The sequence below is a fragment of the Notamacropus eugenii genome, chromosome 4 (assembly GCF_028372415.1).
Source record: "Notamacropus eugenii isolate mMacEug1 chromosome 4, mMacEug1.pri_v2, whole genome shotgun sequence".
Lineage (NCBI taxonomy): Eukaryota > Metazoa > Chordata > Mammalia > Diprotodontia > Macropodidae > Notamacropus > Notamacropus eugenii.
This window is the reverse complement of record NC_092875.1, coordinates 39,619,725-39,643,100: the sequence shown is the minus strand read 5'-3', so window position 1 is coordinate 39,643,100 and position 23,376 is coordinate 39,619,725. Positions and strand designations below refer to the sequence as shown.

The 23,376-nt window shown below is 53.1% G+C and overlaps 1 protein-coding gene across 12 annotated transcripts in view; it reads left to right on the top strand.

The window, feature by feature from the left end:
- NCOR2 (nuclear receptor corepressor 2) overlaps positions 1 to 23,376 on the top strand; it is a 359,203-nt gene that overhangs the window by 320,410 nt on the left and 15,417 nt on the right. For all 12 annotated transcript variants that reach the window (XM_072600693.1, XM_072600695.1, XM_072600694.1 and 9 more), the window contains 12 exons: positions 816 to 919; positions 4,902 to 5,052; positions 7,946 to 8,098; positions 10,372 to 10,458; positions 11,964 to 12,241; positions 14,231 to 14,582; positions 14,836 to 15,054; positions 16,561 to 16,809; positions 18,844 to 18,993; positions 19,448 to 19,591; positions 20,263 to 20,458; positions 22,544 to 22,968. In XM_072600693.1, coding sequence (XP_072456794.1) covers positions 816 to 919; positions 4,902 to 5,052; positions 7,946 to 8,098; positions 10,372 to 10,458; positions 11,964 to 12,241; positions 14,231 to 14,582; positions 14,836 to 15,054; positions 16,561 to 16,809; positions 18,844 to 18,993; positions 19,448 to 19,591; positions 20,263 to 20,458; positions 22,544 to 22,968 — 2,508 coding nt within the window. The remainder of the gene's footprint in view (positions 1 to 815; positions 920 to 4,901; positions 5,053 to 7,945; positions 8,099 to 10,371; positions 10,459 to 11,963; positions 12,242 to 14,230; positions 14,583 to 14,835; positions 15,055 to 16,560; positions 16,810 to 18,843; positions 18,994 to 19,447; positions 19,592 to 20,262; positions 20,459 to 22,543; positions 22,969 to 23,376) is intronic.

The following is a 23,376-nucleotide window of genomic DNA, read 5'->3' as shown; positions in this document are numbered from 1 at the left end:
GGGAGGAAGAGAGATCCCCGGATCTCCCATACACTGGCCAAGACAGGCATGGGCCTTGTAGAATCATTGTGCTGCAAGCTGGAACGGCCCCATGGAGGCTGTTTTACAGATGAGGAAACTGAGGCATCCAGAAAGTCACACGGGTGGGGTTTTGAACCAAAGCCCTCTGACTCTTTGTCCTGCATCCCTCAGCTTCTGATCTGCCTTTTCTCCCTCTGGACCTCTACTTTTCCATCTATCAAATAGGAATGCAAGGCCTGCTCCCAGCTAATGCCGTCCATCTCCCCAGATATTGGGTCATCTCTCCCAAGTTCACTTGCTTTTCCATAGCAGAAGGCTGAGAGTCAGCTCCCCTCTCCCAGTGCTCCCATCCTCTCTCTGAGCAGCTGCCATCTTGGCCTCCAACCCTTTCTAGAAGCTTCTGAGCCTCAGTTCCCTCATCTCTAAAGTGGAGATTATTATAATGCCTGAAATCCTTCCCCTCAGGAGGAAAGGGCCAGGGCAACCCTAAAGTATCTTAAAATGTCAGGTAATTGCTATTATTATAAAAATTGGCAACATAATTAATATGCCAGTAAATAAAAAGCAATGCCATTATTATTATATTTATTAGAAATCATTACAATAGTAATTGAAGAAGGCTTCCTGAGAGAGCCAAATCGTGCATGGGGTCAGCGCCTCATGCTGTGACCGGCTTCCTATTTGGAATAGGAAGTGGGGGTGGAGAGTGAAGCCTCGGGAGTGATCTCTGAAGTGCCCCCACCCTGCCCAGCCTGGGCTGCCTGCTCCATCACCGGGGTTGTCATGTTTTATAGGGACAAGCCTGGGCTCCACTCCGGGAGGGAGCATCGCCAAAGGCATGCCCAGCAGCCGGCCGCCTTCAGAAAGCCCCATCACCTACCGCGGCTCCATCACCCACGTAAGTGAGCAGAGTGGAGGAGCCGGGCACAAGGGTCTCCCAGGGCAGACCTGGTTGGGACAGAGCACAAGGCCAGCCCAGCACCCTGCGGCGGGGAGGGTGGGCCTCTTCTAGCCCGTTCTAAGGTCCCCACAGTGTGGACATGAGTGCATATGTTTAGGTATAGTATATAGACAGTGAGGTGGCACCACAGGGCATAGAGTGCTAGGCCTGGAGTCAGGAGACCTGCATTCAAACCCAGCCTCAGGCACTTCCTAGCTATGTGGCCTTGAACAAGTCACTTAACCTCATCTGTAAAGATGAGGCTCCTTTGACCCTAGACCTGTGATCCTAAGTAAATATAGAGGGATTTTCTCGTCCGTCTCCCCTAATTTAGAAGCTGAGAATGAAGAGCTCTCTCCTTGGTCGTGGCCATCATCTTCCTTCTCTCTGCCCTTCACACAGCAGATAAAAGAATGATAGATTTTAGAGCTGAAAGGGATGTCAGAGGCCATCTGGTATAGTCTGTTTACAGATCAAGAAACCGAGGCCCAAGGAAGTCATCACTGGCCCAGGGTACCCTAGGCAGGATGCTAGATTCAGACCAAGTCCCCTGACTCCAGAATCTGGTGCTTGTCAATGCCCCACTCACCTCAATCAGGGCGTCATCAGAGGGAGGAAGGAACTGCCCCACAGTCTCAGGAGATAAGGAAGCGCTGAGATATCACAGGGATAAAACCCAGAGTCTTCCCTCCCTCCAAATCTCCATTGTGCTGAGCTGCCTGACAGATGTGCCTGATGGCCACAGCCCACTGCGGCTGATCTCAGGGCTTAAAGGGACCTCTGGGGCCTAACCCAGGCTCCCATCCAATTCAACAATCCCTTGGAGCCCTGGGTTCAAGTTCTGATAATTTTGCTTTGTGACCCTGGGCAAGTCATTTCCCTCTTTAAGTTTCGGTTTTCTCCTTTGGAAATTGGAGAGGTCTTTTACCAGGAAGGGATCCCAGGGATGTAAGGAGGCAATTGGGACTCAGGCTGGGCAGACCCCAGCAGTCTCAGCGGAGTAAGCCTTAGCAGTATAGGAAGCCAGGGGAGGTGGCCCAGTATAGAGGAGTACCAGCCCTTGGCACCTGGAGCACAGGTGACATTTAGGTGACTTGCCCAATGTCTCACAGATGTAGTGCATGCTCTTAGCATCACCAGGGACCTTGGGGCTGCATGTCCAGTCCAACGCTGTTGTTCTGCAGATGAGGAAACTGAGGCCCAGGGTGAGCCCTCAGGGGGCATTAGAAGCAGGAACGAGTCACTCCAGGGGACTCATTGCTTCTTTAAATTTTGTCTCTCCCCCCCCCCCCCCCACGCCCTTCCCCCCACCCCCCCCCCCCCACCCCCGCCCTCCGCCCCCGGCCCAGCACTTATTGCAGAGCTATTTGATAAATGGTTGTGGAACTGATTGCCTAATAGCATAGTCTGCCTTGCCTTGACCTATGCCCCAGAGACCACTGAGCACATAACGAGGCTGGGACGGGACTGGGTTCTCTGAAACCCAGTGCCTTCCATCAGCTCCCAGGGCGCTCTTTCCTGCCCTTCCCTTCCCTTCCCCACAAGGATTGGGATCACCCTCATTTCCTCTTGGACTTCTGCCCAGAAACTGCAGTTGACTCAGCCCTCGACCTTGTAAAAGTGAAGACTGTCCGCATGTGCTGGTATGCCTCCCCTGCCAAGGTCACCTTAAGCACCCCATGGGTGTGGGTGTTGCAGCAGAATGTCTCAGAAGCCTCTGAGTGGAGGGGGAGGTGCAGCGACTTTCATCTCCCTCTTCTCAGCCTCTTAATTAGCATGACCCTGCAGATAACAGGTTAGGTTATCATCCTGGAAGGGCCTCCATTGGCTGCCCTCTATGATCTTTTCTCAGAAAAACGCTGACCAGGTTCCTCTTGTTAGGAAGGAAGACGCTGGAATGTCATAGATTTTGTTCTGGAAGGGCCCTTGAGAGCATTGAGTCCCAGAGCTGTAACTCACAATTTTCATGCCTATGGAGAGTGCCGGGGTGGGGGAGGGGGCCAGAGGGGGAGCCCACCCCGATGGAGGAGGGGAAGGGATGGAGATGCTGCATCTGGCAGCTTCCTGTTGTAAGCATTCTGCTCATGAGGGGCTGACTTCTTTATTCCTCCTGCCAAGGGAATGCAAGCACTGTCAGTACCCTCTAAATTGGGAGATTCCTGGGGCAGAGCCTTGGTCACCTCACCCTGGGTAGAACTTGGTCTTGCCCAGGACCCTCACCTTCTGAGCGGGAAGGAAGCCAACTTAGAGAATTGATATAGCGAGCAGCTGGAGCCAAGATTTCCTCCAACTCGAAAGTCCAGTGGTCCTTTCAGGATACAACCAGAGGTGTCCTGGCTAGTGAACTCATTCTCACGAAGGTGGGAATGACTTAAAACCTTACCTATTTCAGGCTGAAATCTGTTTAGCTGCCCACCTTACTGGGGATGAATCTTTGGGAATGAACCTGGCTAACATTCTATTGAGAATCAGTCAGAGGAATTAATTTCTAATGACTGGACTGTTACAACGGGAGTGGCATGGCGGTGGGGGCTGGAAAAGAACATCTGCAAACATTTTAGAAATTCACAGAAGAAAGCAAAAGTTGGGGGAAGGAGCACAGAAATGTGATGCCATATCTGGAAGAGCTGGGTTCAGATTATGCCTGTGACATCACACCTCCTACCTGTGGGCTGGCTATCCCTGCTCTCCTACCCCACAGGATCCTCAGAAGGAAATCACTTCACTGCCTTTCAGGGTGATGTCCCTGGAACTTCTTGGGTCCTTACTAAAAGTTTTGGCTTTTAGGGCCATCTTGGGTTTGAATCTAGTGACTTAAGAACCCCAGGCCTCCGGCAGTGCCCTGAACGGGGCATAGCTTGCTTTGTCTGGATTCTGGCCCATGTGCTAGCACTCAGCCATCCCTCCCAGGGCCAGCAGGTCCATGAGGCCTGGCAGGCTTGTCTCTGGGCCCAGGAGATGCCAGCCAAGTTCTCATCAGCAGAGAAAGCACCGTTGTTCCCAAATGTGTGGGTGGCTTCTAGTGAGTTCTGGTCACCAGAGGCAGCAGCAGGCCTCCGGAAAATAGAACTCCCAGGGGCCCATGGTGGGGGAAGGGGGCTTGGAGTAGCAGTGAGTGGCTTTCCCATCTAGGCCAGTATAACTCAGTGGTAAGAAGAGTTTGTTTTAATGAACTCAGAGAGGATCCAGGGGAGTCAGGCAGGCAGGCACATTCCTCCCATCTAAGGTCAGAATTCTGAGTCCAAGGGGAAATGCTGTAGGTCACTGATTCTGCGGTGGAAGCTAGACACTGACTCATATACCCTCCCACATCCTCTCCAAGTAGCTGCTCCTCAGAAGTCGGCAAAGAGAGGAGCATCCTCAGAGACAAGGACACCACGGATAGGCAAGCTTAAGTAGCTTGCCATGGGTCACTCAACTAAGCTGAAGCAGGATTCAAACTCAGGTCATCCTGAGCTCGAGCCCAGTGTTGAAGCTCTCCATCCACTCACCCAATAGCACAAAATCTTGCATCTTGAGTTGGACAGGATCTCAGCCAGAAGCCACCTATTCCAGCCAAATTTTGAGCCAGAATGGGAACCCAGGTGTTCTGGATGCCCCTCCCCCACTGTACCAACCACCCTTCTTCCTCCAGTCTTCGTTTTGGTCCTTCAGAGTGCCTGGTGTGTGCACCTTAGGTCTAGAAACACCCTTGTCCTTGTAGATCTGGGCTCCATGGGGCTGCCTTGTTCCCGATGATCTCCCAGCCTGGACTGTGCCCCAGCTCCCTCTCCCTCTTCTGCTCAGTGCCTCCCATGCATGTGTGCAGGAGCACATGTGTGTGTGTGTGTGTGTGTGTGTGTGTGTGTGTGTGTGTGTGTGTGTGTATGCATGTGTGTCCATGAGGGCACAGGGCTAGGGGGTGACATCTCTCCCTCTACCTCTTGGTGGCTTTCCTCAGGGCACTCCAGCTGATGTCCTCTACAAAGGGACCATCACCAGGATCATTGGAGAAGATAGTCCCAGCCGAGCAGACAAGGGCAGAGAGGACGGCTTGCCCAAAGGACACGTCATCTATGAAGGGAAGAAGGGGCACGTCCTCTCCTACGATGGTGAGCCAGAGGGCTAGGGGCATGAACAGCACAGGGCTGTCAGCAGAGATGGCTCCAAAGAGCTGGGAGGTTGGCCTCCCTTCCAAAGCTTCTTCCCAGAATAGACACAGGCCATTTGGAAGCTGAACAGAATGGGAGATGGGGTCAGGGTCGGGAATCCACACGCATGTGTTCTTGGACAATTCTCTGTCCTTTACTCAAGAACATAGATCTAGAACATGGAAAAGTGAGCTCGCTCATAAAAATATAAAGGAAGATCAAGCAGGCTGGCTGAAACACAGAGAACTCTGGAGATAGGGTGAGGATTATGTTTTTCTCTTCAGTGTAGGGAGATGTAGTCTATGTGTTCTGAGGATCCTTACCCCAGTTCCCACTCTCCCTGACAAGCTAGGGTCCCCAGAGTTTGGACACATCTCCCCCTCATAGGGATAGCAGATAACCAGAAGAGGGCCAGTTCTCTAACCTTGGGCTTGAACCCCTATCAGTGAGCTCTTCCCCAAGATTATCAACTGCAAATCCATTTAATAAGCCAGCCTCAGGTAGCTGCTGTCCATGCACTAAGAATAAAACAGTGCCCAAGATGTCTGTGGGCTAATCTTTCACAAAGGTACATCTTTTTCTTCCAGTCTTGGAGCCTTCCAGCCATCTCTCCCAGTGCCAGCAGGCCAGTGGGGCCTGGTAGGCTTGTCTCTGGGCCCAGAGGCCAGGAGATGCCAACTGAATTCTCGTCAGCAGAGAAAGCACCATTGTCCTCAAATGTGTGGGTGGCTTCTAGTGAACTCTGGTCACCCGAGGAAGCAGTGGACCTCAGGAAAATAGAAATTCCAGGGTGGGGCGGTAGTAGGGGTTCTTTGAAGTCATGTCTGCCCTTTGCTCCCAATATAGACATTGCCCCCAGCCCTGCTCTACTGGGGCAGGGTGGAGGTGGACCAGTGAGGAAGAAGGCTAGGACACTGATGGGAAGACACCCACTTCATAAATTGGTAGATTGGTTGATGTTGCCATCCCATGGTTGATGTTGTCATCCCAGTTTGAAGGTCTTTTAACACTTAGTGGAAGGCCTATGACTATTTGATGAGTTGAAATATATGGTCTTGTCCAGTTAAGGGATCAGGGCTCATGGGTTTTGACCTAACCCTTGCACACTGGAAGGGGGGAAAGTTGGGGATTTTGGGGGGTTTTGTTTTTTTTCTCCCAGGAATATTTCTAGCCCTTCCTATCTCTAAAGAGGAACTCTCTCTCTTTTACCAGGTCTCTCTGATTCCCAGCTGTTAGGTCAGTGAACAGCTGGTTTTGTTTGTTTGGCTTTTTTCCATATCTGGCTTTTTCAAAATGGATACTGGGGTTTTTTTTAATTACCTTCATTTTCAAATATATCTTTCTTTCTTGCACTACTGAGAGCCCCCTCATCTAATCCAGATTTAAAAGAAAGAGGGAAAATGTAACATGTGAACCTAGCCTGACAGTCTATATAGTATTCCTTATCCATAGTCCCCCACCTCTGCAAAGGCAGTGACGTGCTTTCCCATGTCTTCTAGGCCAGGCTTCCATTTAGTGCCCTTCTTCCTTTCCTTCCATCTTTCCTATAACTGGACAGACTTACATTAAAGCTCAGTGCTCAGAGCAGGCCCTGCCGTTCCCTACCCTCCTGTCCTGGGCCTGCTTCTGACAAACAGCCTTGAGCTTGAGATGTGTCCCCAGGTTGGGGCTCGCTCTCAGGAGCTCCAGGGCACAGCAATTGGAGGCTTAGAAAGTCCATAGCCTGGACATCCAGTGGCCAGTCGCCAAACTGGAGGCCATATTCTCTGACCTGTGGGAGTCTTGGGTCATGAATGAGGACATTTCCTCTCCCTTTCCTGTGTTAGTCAGAATGGGAGAATCTAGACAGGCAAATGCTTGACCGGAGCCGTCCCAGTGAAAAAAAGAGGGCGTCAGTTTTCAGTGGCCGGTGGTGGGGTGGGGACGGGGGAGTGGCCTTTACCCAGATGTGCCACTGACTTAGCTGGATCCAGGCCAGTCCCAGAAGCCTTTTTCATTGAAATGTTACCCCCATCTCCTTTGTGGAGGAGACTTACCTTACTGGTTGAATCACACCAAAAGGGTGCAGAAGGGATCTGAAGGTGGATTAGAGAGCGGCAGGATTCAAGTTGTAGTATCATGGCTCTAGACCTAGAAGGAACATTAACAGCCCGGTCATCAGACTTTTCCTGCTCATTTTACAGATGGTCTCATGGCAGGGAGTGGCAGTTGAGTACCGCTGTTTCTGTTCAGTTGTGGTCAGTCGTTCCTGCCCTGCAGCTTGACTGGTGGGCAGCTGGCCCCAAGCCCTTCTACCTGAGTTTCTCATTCATTTCCCCTGTCTTTGGACTGGGCTCCCCTGTTTTCACATGCTCTCACGGTCTCCTGAACACATACTTGTACACGTGGTCCTATTTACACGCACGTACACAGACATACTGACCCAGTTAGTCCAGAGTAGAAGGAAATTTTCTCCATCTTCCATTCATGGAAATCACCCAAAATAAATGACTTGAGGAGGCACGGCAGGGAGGTGAGGAGAGCACACCCGGAAAAACCCGGTAGCAGATCCTGTAAATCAATGGAGTGGTCAGGATCCAGAGCCCAACCACAGACAGTGGGTGGATTCGGGGGACCATGTCTAGTCACCCAGGGGAGTGGAGACCTTTGTGCAAACAAGACCCTTTGTCACGACCTATGCCTGAGCTGGAGGGTCAGAAGGGCATTGGTGTACCAAGCTCATTCCCTAGCCAAGAGAGGTTGGCCAGCCAGGCAGACGGGCGAGCGAGCCCCAGTGAGGGCAAAGATCTGAGGCCCCTAGCTCCCACTCACAGCTGGCTCACACCAGGCTAACGGTTGTGTGTTTGGTTTCCAGGTGTGATGTCTGTGTCTCCATGCTCTAAGGAGGATGGAAGAAATAGCTCGGGAGCCCCCCATGAGACCTCTGCCTCCAAACGCACTTACGACATGATGGAGGGACGCATTGGCCGGGGATTATCAAGTCGTGACCTCTCCACCAGCATCGAAGGTGGGTGGGCGCTTCCCTGGCAGCCAGGTCGAGACAGCAGGCCTCAGGCCCTTCCTTCCTTCCTTTCCCCCCAGTGCCCTTAGGACTGTGGAGAATCCTGGGGCAGCAGGAGCGCAGTACCTTGTGCTTGGGGAGATGCCATCATAACCTTAAGCACTCTGAGTGTCATTGACCAGCAGAGCTAAGGTTTCCAAAGTATTCAGAGCATGTTCCTTTGAGTCCTTAACACAATAACCTTTTGAGATAGGTACAGGTATCATTTCCACTGAGGAAAATTAAGGCAGACAGGAGTTTGGCGACCTTCCCAGGGACATGGAGCTGGTGAATGTCTGAGGTCGGATTCGAACCAGTGTTCCTGACTCTCAAATCTAGTACCCTCTTCCTTGTGCCCAGGCCACTAGTATAAGATTATAAGGTCAAAAACTTAGAGCTGGAGGTCAAGTCCATTCTCCTTGTGTTAAAAATGAGGAAATTGAGGCACAGATAGATTAAGGGGCTTCTGGAGGTCCCACAGTAGGTATGGAAGGCAGATGGAAGGCCAGGTGGCCTGCCTCCCAGCCCAGTGCCCTCTTTCCCACTCAGCCTTGACCCAGAGGGCAGGAACCAGTCTATCCCCAGGTGCTGGCACATAGTAAGGGATGAATAGATGCTTATTGTTTTATCGGTTGATCCAGTGAGAATCTGTTGCCTCTTGGTCTGTCAGTCAATCAAAAGCATTTTTTAGGTGGCTTCAGGGATAAGACACAGGGTTTGCTGCTGGGATCTTATGTTCTAGTAGCTTAGGGCAAAGAGGTCAAACTCAGCACCCCAGGAAGCAAGATTAAATTTAAATGGAAAATAGTTCACAAAATAAATAAAAGTACAGCACAGCAAAGCTAATTCTCCTTTTTGGTTTTCTAAAGCAGGGCTGCAATTGGACACCATTAGCCGAGGGTTCTTCCCTTTTTCTGGGCCATGGGCCCCTCTGGCAGGCAGACTGTCAGAGAGAGGGGGCCTCCATTCTCGTCATTCTGCTTTTAAAGGTCCAAAAGAAAACACAGAGAGTTACTAAGGAAACTGGATGGAATAGAATACAAATGTCTTTTTTTCCATCCAAGTTCATGTATCCTCTGCAGTCTATGGATCCCAGGTTAAGAGACCCTATATTAGTCCTTTGCATTTTACCAAGTTCTTTCTTCACAGCAGTCCTGTAAGTTAGGGAATTATTAAACCCACTTTCCATATGGAGAAACTGAGGCAAGAGCAGTTAAATGAGGGCCAATGGTGAGTCTGCCTGCTCCAAGCCTGTGGTTCCTTTGACAACCCTGACGCTTACAGAAATGACATTGATGATGGTGGTGGAGGTGGTGATGACAGTGACGGTGCAGCACAGAGAACAGAGAACTGGCCTCAGAGCCAGGGAGCCTGGGTTCAAATCCTGACTCTGACATACGCTAGCAGTGACTCTGGAGAAGACACTTATCCCTCAGATGTGCTCTGTGCAGCTCAGTCATAGGAATTGTTGTTGTTGTGGTGGTAAGAGTGGCAACATTTGTATGATACTTCAAAGTGCGTGAAACACTTTGCCAGTATTATCTCATATGATTCTAATAGCATCCCTGCGAGGTAGGTGTTCTTATTATCCTTATTTTACAGTTGAGGAAACTGAGACAGACAGAAGCTAAGGGACTTACCCAGGGTCACACAGCCACTAAGTGTCTGAGCCTGTATTTGAACTTGGGTCGTCCAGATTCTAGGTCCTGTACTCTTTCTGCTGCTCTAAGACTGTAAGAGGCAGAGAAGGTATCAGTACCCATTTGTGGAGGGCTTTTCCTCACCTGGGAGTTGCCTATTCCATTGAAATCGCAGATAGTTTTTAAAAAGCAGTAACCTAGTTATGCCCAGGACTCTAACTCACATTTAAGCAGCACTTTGAGGCATCAGATGCCTTGCTTGCAACGCCTGGGTGAGGTTAGTAGTCATGTGTGTGTTTTAGTTGGCACCTGTGATTTCACTGGTACAAACAATTGCCAGTGAGGAAATGCCCTCTGCCAAGTGTAGATGAGCATGTGCTCTACAACTTAGAGTCTTGGAGAGAGAAAACTGAGGGTCAGAAAAGTTAAGCAGCTTGTGAGTGATTCCACCTGTTCGTGATGGAGGTAAGAACTGATCCCAGATCTCCTGCCTCTAAATCCTGTGCTCCCCTCCCCTCATTAGGCTGCTTCCCCCAGCAGTGTCCAAAGCTACACTGCCTTCTGGTATCAGTAACCTAACTGCAGTTCTGCCACCTCCAGGTCTCATGGGCCGAGCCATCCCGCCTGACCGACACAGCCCCCACCACCTGAAGGAGCAGCACCACAGCCGGGGCTCCATCACACAAGGTACCACTGGCTGGGGGTGTGTGGGAGGCTGGGGTGGGATGGGGGGCTGAATGGCTGAGAGCCCCTGCAACCCCCTCCCAGGAGAAGGCCCTTTTTCCCTCATCCCTCTGAATAGAGGGGCCACTTCACCCTCTTTGGTTTCAAGCTGCCTGCCACAGGACCCAAACTTTGGCAGAGTTCTCCTCCTAGGAGCATTGGGCTGGCTAGGGTTTGAAGTGAGCTTGCAGGACCTCTGGTGCAGTCATCTAGAGAGGGAAAGGGACTTAGAAACTTAGAGCTGGCAGGAAGCCCAGAGATCATCTAGTTCATATCTGTGCCCTATCCCCCTCCACATGCACACACACACGCACACACACATGCATGCATGCACACGTGTGTGCTTCCATTTCACAGAAGAGGGGAAGTTGACTGTTCTAGGGTCACACAGTGAGTATAAGGCAGTAACTTAGGCCTTCCTGACTCCAAGGCCTCCCTATGCCATCTCACCCTGTGAGGTAGAAACATGACAGGCAGCCACTGAGACCCCAGCAGGAACAGGATGAGTGGCCCATGTGGCTGATCCAGAACTCCTACCCTGGCCACCCTAGAATTAGAGCAGCTTCCTCCAGGTTCTGCTGCCTACAAGGAGAAGGAAGATGAGGCCTTGCGTTAGTTATGGTGGTCTCTGGAGAAGATGGAGAGTTGGACGCAAAAACATACACCAGTACGCTCATGAAAACATGCATACATAAACAATGACACATCAACACGTATACACTCGGTATGCACACATGTACTCACACATACCAACACGTCAACACAAATACACTCAGATACACATACACCACACACATGCACACACACATGCTAACACGTTACCACAAATACACTCAGATACACATACACTAATACTCACACCCACCCACATGTCAACACAAATACACTCACATACACTAACACATATATACCAACACATGCAGCATGAATATACTTACACACACACCAGCCCAGGCTCACACACACATGCATAAACACACCCCTTCACAAACCCCTGGTACAAGTGTTGGACCTCTCTTTTTCTTTTTGAGTAGACTTGTCTTAGTGGGAGGCAGTGTGGTGCAGTAGAGAGGATTCTGGATTTGGAGTCAGAGGAACCTGGATTCAGATCTCAGTTTTCCTGCTCACTAGCTGGATCCTCAAAGCTTACCTCTAGCTTGCACATTTGTGATTTTGTGAACTCCCCCATCTGGAACCCTGCATGCACACCAGGGACTCACAAAGTTGGGAGACAGAAACAGGACTCAGGCCCGGGTCTTCCTGGCTCTGGGGCTGGCCCTTTGTCCACTCGTCTCACAGAAAGAGGGTGGGAGGTATGTTTCCAAGCCCGATGGGTGGGTTTTGAAGGTGTCCTTGAGAAGGTACTGTCCACATTGGCTGTGGAGGCATAGGTTGACTGGTGGGTTGGTGATGAAAAGAGAGCCCTCTGTCAACTCTGTGCCTTCCCCCCCTTGCCTGGCTCCTGGCAGGGATCCCTCGGTCCTACGTGGAAGCCCAGGAAGATTACCTGCGGAGAGAAGCCAAGCACCTGAAGAGAGAGAGCACTCCCCCTCGGGACATGCCCGACCCATACAAAGTGAGACCCCTGGAGGGACTGACCCCACTGAAGATGAAGGGGCACGAGGGCCTGGTGGCCACTGTGAAAGAGGCAGGCCGCTCCATCCATGAGATCCCACGGGAGGAACTGCGCCATACGCCTGACCTCCCTGGCCCCCCTCGACCTCTCAAGGAAGGTTCCATCACACAGGTAGGAGTGCTCAGAGCCTCAGTGGTGTCCACACGCTGTCCATTTGCTGAGATGGGGGTGCGGGAGGGGCTTGGTAAACCGTTAAAGAGATAGAAAACTTGGGGTATGTTTGTGACTGTCGGCTTGTGACTTTTGGGGTCTGCCTCCAGTTGTTCCTTCCCTGCCCTGGTACACAAGTTTAAGTCTCGTTTGCGCACCTGTAAGAGGTAGCCAAGGTGGGCTTGGAGTCAGAGGGCCTGGGCTCACTCCCCCTCCATTTACATATTTAGTATCCATGTGATCCTGAACAAACCAGTGAACCATTCAGTGCTTCATCCATAAAATGGGCACAGTGCTGACCACTTCCACCCTCCAGGGCTTAGTATGAGGCCAGACAGCCTAAAGTCCTCTGAGCATGTCAAACTCATGGGGCTCTGCATACAGGAGTTCTCATTTATGAAACACCTGCTGGGTGCTCGGAGGCTGCCCTGGAGCCCAGTGAGACCCCATTACCCCATCAGGCTGAGAGAAGATGTCAGGAGCCCTCCCTGGGGGGTGTTGGCTTCTCGGCTCACTCCAGCAGGTGGGAACAGTTTAGTCCGTGCTTGGGAAGTGACTGATTGGCAGCCAGGAATTGGGCATCTCCCAGGGGGAGAGCTGGCAGCTACTGGCCCACATCGAGGAGGGGTTCAACTTGCTCCACTCGGTCTCAGAGGGCAGAGCTAGGGGCAGGAGGTGCGGGTTCAAAGGGGACAGGCTTGGGTTCTGGTTCACTCCACAACATTGGGAGCTGGTCAGAAGTAGAGCAGGGTAGCTCTCCGGGGGAGCAGGGATTTCTCTATGGCTGGGACCTTGTTGGCATGAACGCCAGAAGGGCGATGCTTGACCACATCCTCCTGGAACCAGCTTCTTCCTGAAGCCTTCTTCAGTTCAGGGGTCCTCTGCTTCTTTGATCTCCCTGGGCTTTCCGCATTGTAACGATCATTTTTATCATCATTATTAATACTCTCAGTCACTTTATTAATAATAGCATTGTTATTACTGAAATCTGCAAAGCCCTTGGACGCAGGATCTCCTTTGGGCCTCACGATAACTTGCTTCTACCCTCATTTTACAAATGAAGAAACTGAGACTGAGACAGTCGCATGTCCAGCAAGCGGCTGAGACAAGAGTCGAGCCCAGGGCCTCCTGACTCAGAAGTTCATTGCTCAGGGCAGGGCAGCACCTGGCTGCCTAAGCCCTGGTCACGTCCCAGGTTTCAGGTGTGACTCAGGCTGGAGCCAGTGACTTCTCCTCTGGTCTGGCTCCTGCTTGATCCCTCTTTGGCAGAAGGTCCCCTAGGGCAGGGATTGTCTTGTCCCACGCCTTTATTGTAGGAGAGGGCACTTAATGAGGCCTGGCATTGGAGACATAGTGTTGGAAGCTTCCTTAGAGGGGAGAGGAAGGAAGTAAGCCGGTCACTTCAGACAAGTATTACTTCATGTTATCTTCAGAACAACCCTGAGAGGGAGGGGCTGTTATTGTGCCCATTGTATTTACAGTTGAGGAAACAGAGGCAAACAGGTTAAGTGACTTGCTCAGAGTCACACAGCTAGGAAGTAAATGATCCAGGATTTGAACTTGGGCCTGTGTAGCTCCAGGCCCAGGGTTCTGTGCACTACACTAACCAGCTGGCTCTAATGTGTGCATTTTACAGATGAGGAAATTGAGGCCCAAATTCCTCAGAATATCAGCTCTTTGAGGGCAGGGATTCTTTTTGCTCCTCTGTCTCTCCATGCCTGGCACACAGTAAACACTCAATAGATGCTGGTGATTGATTGTCCCCAGGTCATCCAGGTGACAGAGCCAACCAGACTGAGCCCACATCCTCTGACTCCAAATTGGGAGGCATTCATTGGGCTCTCTACCCCTCTGTCTGTCTGATGAGTAGGGGCACATGTGGGCAGGGCAGGCGTGGGTACACCATGGCCAGAAGCTGCTCTCACCACACTGCCCCTCCTCCCTGCCCAGGGCACCCCTCTGAAGTACGACAGTGGCAGCTCCTCAAGCAGCTCCAAAAAGCACGACGTCCGCTCCATCATCGGCAGCCCTGGCCGAACGTTCCACCCTGTGCACCCTCTTGACGTGATCCAGGATCCCCGCGCCATGGACCGCTGCTACGAAGAGACCCTCAAAAGCCGACCCAGCTCTGTCACCAGCTCCGGGGGCTCCATCACCCGAGGCGCACCTGTGATCGTGCCTGAGCTGGGGAAACCCCGCCAGAGCCCCTTGGCTTACGAGGACCACACGGCGGCTTTCGGCAGCCACCTGCCCCGGGGTTCTCCTGTGTCTACTCGGGAGTCCACACCCCGGCAGCAAGAGGGTGAGTGGGTCTGCCTAGGAACACTGGTGGCGCCACTCACTCCAAGCCACTCATTTAGGCTCCAGTGGCAGAATTGTCCCAGGCTAATCCTGGAGGTGCTGTTGCCTGGCTCCCCCAGCTAGGCTGATGTTCCTAGAGGACCAGGTGGCTTTGTTCTGTCCCTAGCACCTGGTACACGGTGCTTAATAAGAGCTGATCGATTAATCAGGCATCCCCAGGAGTGAGACTGATCCTCTCTCTCCTCACTTCCCAGGCTCCAGCAAGGGATCCCAAGAGAGGAAGATCACAGCAACCCCCCGAGAGCTCACCAGCTCCAAGTCCCCGCACACCACAGTGCCGGACCACCACCCTCACCCCATGTCTCCCTATGAGCACTTACTCAGAGGCGTGAGCAGCGTGGACTTGTACAGGGGCCACATTCCACTGGCTTTCGACCCCACATCCATCCCCCGGGGGATACCCCTGGATGCAGGTAAGATCCCCCTTGGCCCATTCCTTCCCAGCAGAGGCAGCCTGCTCGAGGAGAGAGTCCTGGTTCTGCTGCCAGAGGACCTGGACTCAAATCCCATCTCCCTTCCTTCTTGTGGCCCTGTCTCTTCATCTGTAAAATGAGAGAGTTGGACAGACTTCCCCACGGTCCTCTCTACCTCTTACACCCCGTGATTCTCCAGCCCCTGACTTGGCGCCCTTGAGCTCCTTCCCCACACCGCCCACCGGAGCCTGCACAGCCAGGCCTGAAGGTCTCCAGCTCTGCTGACGTGACATCATCGTGTTTCTATGATAGTTGTCCGTGGGCGGAGCAGCGTGGTTCTGCGCTCACTTTCCAAACCACAGCCATTTGACCATGGCCATGGGCTGGGAAAGGCAGTCAGTGTTATTCCTGCATGATGGAGGAGCCCCCTGGCTCAGGGTCCTTTGGGCCAGGTGCACAGGAAGCTGTCTTCTCTAAGGAGAAGCAGCAGGACGATCATGGGAGAGGGTAGCGCATTCCAAAGCAAATTATTAATCCCTTCCTGTGTACCAAGCAAGCAGTGGGGTTACATGCATTCAGAACTACAAGACATCCTAGGCCTGATTGTCTCATTGTATAGAGGAGGAAACTGAGATTCCCTAGCCTCCAAGTGGCAGCCTGAACTTTTGACTGAGGCAGGCTAAAGTGCCTGGCCCCCCCAGCCATGCCCCTATGGGGTTGGAGCACAGGTTCAGACTAGCTAGAAGTCCTCAGGCAGTGGGGATAGACAGATAGGAAGGCCCCTTTTCGGCCTTAGAAGTCTTTCCTGGAGTGTTTTGTGGGGAGGTAGTGTTGGGATCACAGGTTTACAGCTTGAAAAGACCTCAAAGGCCAGCTAGCCCAACCCTCTCACCTTACAGAGAGGAGACTGAGGCCCAGAAGGTGGGATACCTTAGAGGCTAAGGAACCTCAGAGGCCATTTCACCCCAAACCCTCATTCGGCAGCTTAGGCACTGAGGCCCAGGCGGTCATTATGTAAACCTATACACTATGATTCCAAATCCACAGTGCCTTCCCCTGGACCTGAGAGATGGCGGCCAGGGTCCCTTTCCCTCTGGTGGGCTGAATTAGAAGCCCAGCTTAACCCTCATGGGAATTGACCTTGAACATCGGAGTCTGAATTCCCAGAGGGATCTTCCCAGCTGGGCCCAGAGACCCAGGGCTGCCCTGGCTGTCCCCGCAGGACAGACATGTTGGCAGGCAGAGCCTACCCTCCATCTGGTGCCTGCCTCCTGGCAGCCTGTGTGGGCAGTCTTCCCCTTCTGGAGCCCAGCCAACTGAACGCCAGATTGAGCCTGTCCCCAAACCAGACCTAGGAGACAAGTCAGCCAGAGGGGGATGGGCTTCCAGAACCATCCTTTGTCCAGCTCCTTTCTTAGAGGTTTGAGGTGACAGTCCCAAGGGTCCAGAGTAAATCACAGATCAAATGTTCATCTCTCATTTGGGTTTTTCCCTTCCTCCTTCCAGCTGCTGCCGCTTACTACTTGCCCCGGCACCTGGCCCCAAACCCCACCTACCCACACCTCTACCCGCCATACCTCATCCGTGGTTACCCTGATGCCACCGCCATGGAGAACAGGCAGACCATCATCAACGACTACATCACATCCCAGCAGATGCATCACAACGCCGCCGCAGCCACCGCCATGGCCCAGCGAGCGGACATCATCCGCAGGGAGTCCTCCCTGGCACTCAACTATGCAGCCGGACCCCGGGGTAGGCGGGGCTGGGGGCCCCTCCAGGGAGTCCTACCCACGACAGGGCAGGGGCTCTCAGAGCCACCCCAGACTGGCCTGGGGGAGACAGAGAGAGGACACGTGTGAGGGGGCGCACCAAGGTCCATGCCTGGGGGGAGTGGACGTCAGTCCATCCACAGGCATTCACTGTATGGAGGCAGCGGGCTTGGTGTTAGAGACACCAGGACAGACAGACAGGCCCTACCCCCCAGGACCTTGCGGTTTCCTTGGGGTGACAATATTTGCATCTGTTAGTCTGTGCAAAATATAATCAGCCAACAAGCTCTTATTAAGTGCCTACTGTCTGCCAAGCCCCAAGGATCCAAGTCCAAAGACCCCCTGAGGACCTGACGTTCTATTGGAAAGAGACAGCGGGGACATACACACATTCATGCTTACACGTATTTGTACGTATTTGTCTATCAGATATAAAGTGAATAAATGAAGGTAGATACAAAGTCGTTGAATCCATGGTAGTTCTGGAGAGAGGGCGCTATCAGTTAAGGATAGGCTTCGTGGAAAAGGTGACGTCCGAGCAGGGTTTCGATTCAGCGGGAATAAACGAGATGGGAATGTACTCAAGGCATGAGATTCAGCCAGGCAAATGCATGGAGATGGGAAAGTGTGATACCACAGTGAGGAAGACAAGGAATGCCAGTTTGGCTGCCCTGGAGAGCACTGGTCGCGAGGTGGTGGGGAAGACGAGGCTTTCTGTGGGCCACCTGCCTTTTATGTTCAGCCATGGAGCATAGCGAGGCTTGTGTCCACATATGTGTGTGTGCACACCGCACCCCCCCAACATGCGCATCCATGATGGAGACCCTGGAGGGAGATGATGTTAGCATAGGGAGGTAGTGGGATGTGGAGTAAAGGCTCGAGTCCCACCTCTGCACTGGTGGCCAGCGTGACCCTGGGTGAGTCACGTCCTTCTCGCAGTCTGTCTGGTAACGAGAGGGGCCCAGACCCAGGCTGAAGTCTCTTCCAGCCCTTAGGAGACTGGGAAGAGAGGTCCTTCCTAGGGATCGCCACATGGATGCGGGTGAAGGCACGTCCCTACCTTCTCACGGGGGCAGGAGCAATGACCTGGAGGAACAACTCCTCCACCACAGCCGGCATCCCATCTCTGTCTCTTAGGTCTTTGGCCAAGATGTCCAGCTTTGGCCACCACCCCCCCCTCAGCCAAGGAGGGGCCACACTGTTAGTGTAGACAGCATCGCTGTCTGCTGCCTGAGGCCCCCTACCCTATCCGTAGGCCAGTCAGGCATCAGGCCTGGGGCCTGGACAAGCTGGGGACAGAGTCGACCTAGTCCTGTCCTCAGAGAGCTTGCTTACATCCTACCACAACAGATAACTCTGTGTGTGTGTGTGTATGTATGTGCGCGCGTGTGCTTATGCCTTTGTATGTACATCCAAAGCAAACACACAAACACAAGGCGGTGGGAAGGGATGGTCATGGGGGGGCTGTCACTTGTTCATGAGCACATTTCCCCCCATGGGATCTCCCCCATTAGACTGGGAGGTCCCTGAAGGGAGTGCCTGGTACAGCTCCTGGCACATGGTGAATATGGAGTAGAGTGATAGGTGTTCGTTGATTGATGAGTTGGTTTAGAATAGGAGGCTTCCTTTAGAATCCTTGCACCATGATCTTTGCAGCCTTCCTCCTCCTAGGCCTCAGTTTCCCTTCGTGTAAAATGAAGGGGCTGTCTTAGAGATAGAGGTGAAAGGTGCAGGCACTGAGAGAAGGGTAGTGAGACAAGCCCTGGGCTAAAGGATCACCTTTGTGGACGGATCAGCCATGAGGAGGGAATGTGAGGGGGTATGCAGGTGTGTGGTCCTGTGTGTTCGTGACTGCGTGCGTGTTTTCATGTCTGTGCATGGGCGCACTCAGAGGTTCCAGGGAGGAGTCTGCCCCTTTCCCTTGCCCCTGCAGGGAGCCATCCCTCCAGCCTTGGGCCAGAACTTCCTTGGGTGACTTCCACGTGACCTTCCTGCCTCCATGACTTCCCCCTTACAGGCATCATCGACCTGTCCCAAGTGCCACATCTGCCAGTGCTGGTGCCCCCCACACCGGGCACCTCTGCCACCTCCATCGACCGGATCACGTACATCCCCAGTGCCCCCCAGCCTTTCAGCAGCAGACCCAGCCCCTCCCCACTCTCCCCAGGTAAGGACCCACTGCCTTCCTCACCTGAGGCAGAAGGGATGGCTTCGTGGAGGTTGGGCAGACAGAGCTCTGAGCATCACTGGCCCCACAGGGAAAGAGAGAGGGGCCATGGTGGACCCTTCTAGGCACACAGTTGGAATGGAGGGTGGGGGAGAGAGAGATGATAGACAGAGGGTAAGGCTGAGGGAAGAGGGAGAGAGATGCAGGGAGAGCAATGAGGGACAGACAGACAGAAAGCTGGACTCTACCTGGTTGTAACCACCATGGGGCAGAGCTGTGAGGGAGCCAATGCCAAGGATGCCCGCGTTCTTTTTTTGCTGTGTGTTCTTGGGAAAATTTCTTCCCTTCTTCAGTCCCTTACCCCACAAAGCCTGGGGGTTCTGTCCAGTGCCTGCCCTGGAGTTCAGACATTGGCATGAAAAGTGTAGCTGATTGAAGCCCTTTTCAAACCCAGGAGGCCCCACCCACATTTCTAAACCGACGGGGACATCTTCCTCTGAGAGGGAGCGAGACCGGGAACGAGATCGAGAGCGTGACCGGGAGAAATCTGTTCTCACGTCCACCACGACTGTGGAGCATGCGCCCATATGGAGGCCAGGTAAGGACAGGAGAGGGCCCCTGGTCAGGAACATCTGGCTGGAGGCCATGGGAGATATATGGCATGGGGGCATCGAGCCCTCTCCCACACTCACTACTTGGCCCTCTGCCTCAGGTCCAGGGACCATAGCTACTGCATTTACAGTGTTTTAGTGTTAAAGTGAGGTTGTGTGGGCAGGTGGGGAGAGCTTTGGGCTAGGAATTAGGAGACCTCTGGGTCAGGGTCCTGACCAGCCCTCTGATCTTGGGTGGTAGAGAATCCTGAACTTGGGGTCAGGAAGACCTGAGTTCACATCCCCTCCCTGGGAGCATGGCCTTTCTCAGCCTTGGTTTACTGATCTGTAAAATGTTAGGAATTACACTAGCCTGTCTGGCCTTCTTTGAACCTTGATCTCCCTGTCAAATGGGGAGAACATTCCAGAACCTTCGTCCCTCATGGAGGTGTTCTGAGGATAAGAGTGATTGGTGGGGAAGTTGCTTGAGCCCCCTCCTCATGTGAAGAAGAACGTTGACCCTAGGCCGTCTGTCCCTGGCAGGTCCCTTCCTCTCCCACCACCCACCACCGTCTTTTCTACTCCCATCAGATGGTCTTTTAAGACCCAGGACCCCCCCCCCCCCCCCACTCCACGCTTCCCTCTGTTCCCACCTCCTGACCCATGGGCTCATCCTCAGGTACGGAGCAGAGCAGCAGCGGCAGCAGCGGGGGTGGCAGTGGCAGCCGGCCAGCCTCCCATTCTCATAGCCACCAGCATTCACCCATTTCCCCCCGGACCCAGGAGACCATCCAGCAGAGACCCAGTGTGCTCCACAACACGGGCATGAAGGGTATCATCTCTTCAGTGGAAAGCCTCACCCCATCTGTCCTACGGTATGGGGCTGAGGGGGGGTGTCAGCCAGGGGAAGGGCACCCAGGAGGCCCCATGATCCCCTGGGATAGCTCCTTGTGTGCCCACAGGCAGGTCACCTAACCTCAGTTTCCTCATCTGTGAAATGGTTGGGCCTCTGAGCCCCCATGCTCTCTGGGCCTCAGTTTCCTTAGCTGTAAAATAGGGGGTTGGCTTGTATGGCCTCTTGAGGTCCCTTTCAGCTCTTGGGCCAGGACCCTACGATAAAGAGTTCTGGGGGCAGGGCTGGGGAGAGGGAGGAGCTGCCTCCACCTTCCTGCCATCAATCATCCATTCATTCCTTCATTGATTTGTTCATTCTTTTCAGCAAATGTCTCTCTAAGTACTGGGCTGTTGTAAGCCTGTGGAAATCAGGCTGTGGGCTCCAAACACATAGCCTTTAAGACTAGGGATTCTAAGAGGGAGAGCATCCCCGGTGTAGAGCCTAGACTGGGCAAAGGCATGGAGATGGGAATGTGATACCTGCTTTTCTCTGAAGCTCTCTGCACTTCCCCCCCCAACTCTATCTTTGCTGGGGCTTCCCTCCTCCAAAATTACCTTGTAACTAACTTCCTGTCTATTTTGCATATGCTTAAATGTGTGCCGAAGGTTTCCTCCAGTAGTGTGTAAGTTCCCTGAGGGCAGGTGTAGATCCTTGGTGATTGATTGATAAAGTGCTTTGAGATCAGGTGAGGGAAAAGTCATATCCAGCTGCCAGGATGGCCTAGAGGGCTTCAGGGGAGAGACTGGCATTTCACTTGGGTCCACCTGGGCCCAGAGGACTGTCTGGGGTTCTGACTTACAGCCAGAGCTTGTCCAAACTTGCTTTATTTACTCCCTCTTCCAAAAAAGAAAAATCCTAGAGCTCACCTGAGAGAGGAGGTATCTTAACCAATGTGCTGCTCCATGGACTGTGAGGGGACGTTTCATGAGAGAAAAAGAGCAGTTTAAACCCGACCCTACTGGCTATGTTGAACCCAAAGCAGGGGAATGTCTAAGACTTGGACTTGGCAGCTCCTTTTTCTGGGGTGCCCCTTGTTTGAGTGACCCGGGCTCTAGCGGGGCTAAGGTCGGTGTCTCTGCTATTCAGCAGATGGAAGGAAGTGGGCTCTAGCCCAGAAGTTGGGGAGCTGGAACTTGGTCTGGGCCTTCCTCATGAGGTGCCCATTTTGTCCAGCCTGGCCCAGGGATGCCCCTGCTCACTGTCTTTCGTTAAGGTGATTTGTTCTGGAGAGACAGAGCTGAGCAGACAACCTGGGATGCCAGATGGAAGATGGCATGACATCCTTAGGGCCTCGGCCTGCTTTCTTGGAAGCTGTTCGCAGGCTTATCTGAACTGTGCCCCACTGGGCCGCCGACGGGTTGATTCCTTGTTTTTGGTGGGACAGAATGGGCCGCTGCCAATGCCAGCTTTTGGGGCTTCCTCCCCGGTTTTGACAACTTGTTTATTTTGTAAACATCCATAAAAATGCTTAAGGTAATTAAATACAAAAATGTGCAGGAAACAAAAAAAAGGTGACCAGCAACCAACAGTTTACCAAACAACATGGAATTCAGACCCCGCCTGGGGAGGCTGCTGAGGATACACACGTTGATATCTTGGGTGCCTTTGATTAAACCTGGGGATTCTAGTTTTTGTTTACAAAGAGGTCTATTTGAATAAATTACTGGGGCTGTACCTTCAGGTTTGGGATAGCCATATATTTCCAGTTACTTAACCTCGGCCTGCTTTGGTTTCATCGCCTGTAAAATGGGGACAAACATAGCTCTTCTGCCAGTGTGGTCGTGAGGCTCAGAGGGTGATGTTTTATACGTGCTACTCATTCTTTTTGTTGGTTTTTTCTGTGTGTGTAATCTCAGGTTATTGGGGTTCCTAACAGGACTCTAATGCTGTGTGATCATGAAAAAGAGACCCAGGCTCACAGACACCCCCACTGCTGGAGCAGACACAGGTCTGCATGCCTGATGAGCCTTGGCCACTGCACAACCCTCAGCACCCCAAAGGGTGCTGTGTCCCTGGACGCTCCAGGGGACCTGGCAGCACTAATGGCTCCCCTTTCTCCCTGCAGGTCCTCCTCCTCGGCCACCTCCCCAGTACGCTCCACGGGCTTCCCACCTGCCCCCCACTGCTCCCTGGGCACCATGGACGGGAGCTACCCCACCATCATTGACCCCACTGTCCTCCAGAAGGAGGCCTCCCGGGCCCCACGGTCAGAGCGCCCCCGTCTGGAAAACAACCCCTTCATGCCCAAGCACCCGAGCCGCGCAGGGTTAGAGCCACCGCCGTCCCCCAACAAAGCCACCGAGCCGAGGTCCCTGGCTTCCTCCGGCCCAGGCTCAGGCTCCAGCTCTGGCCGAGGGCTGGGGAAAAACCACACAGCCCACCCTCTGCTGGAGTCACAGCCCCCGCATCCAGCGTCAGCTAGCGAGCAGCACAGAGACAAGGCTCAGAGCAAGGCCTTCGCTGTGCAGGACCTGGACCTCCGAGCCCTGGGTGAGACCCCCCTCTACAGCGACCTGGGGTGTGTGCATCCATTCAGGACCCTGCCGAGAGAGGGGCGGCCTCCTGGAGAACACAGGCAGCTTCCACATTCAGATCCATGAGCATCAGCAAAGTACCTACCCTGGTCCAAACACAGACTCGGCCCTTGGTGGCCTCTCATCTTAATGGGGAAACAACATGCAAGTAGCTGGAAGTTAGGATGCCTTGGGACTCAGCCATCCTTAGTGCCCATCCTCTGAGACAGAGACTGGGTGGAGGGGCTAGAGCGTGGGGAGTGGGGGGGAGGGTTCTCTGCCATACAGTGGAGGGTAAAATGAAGACATTGGAGACCAGGTGGTCCGATGTCCCATGATCCCCTGGGATAGCCTAGTGTGAAGCCAGGACAGTTTGGGTAAACAT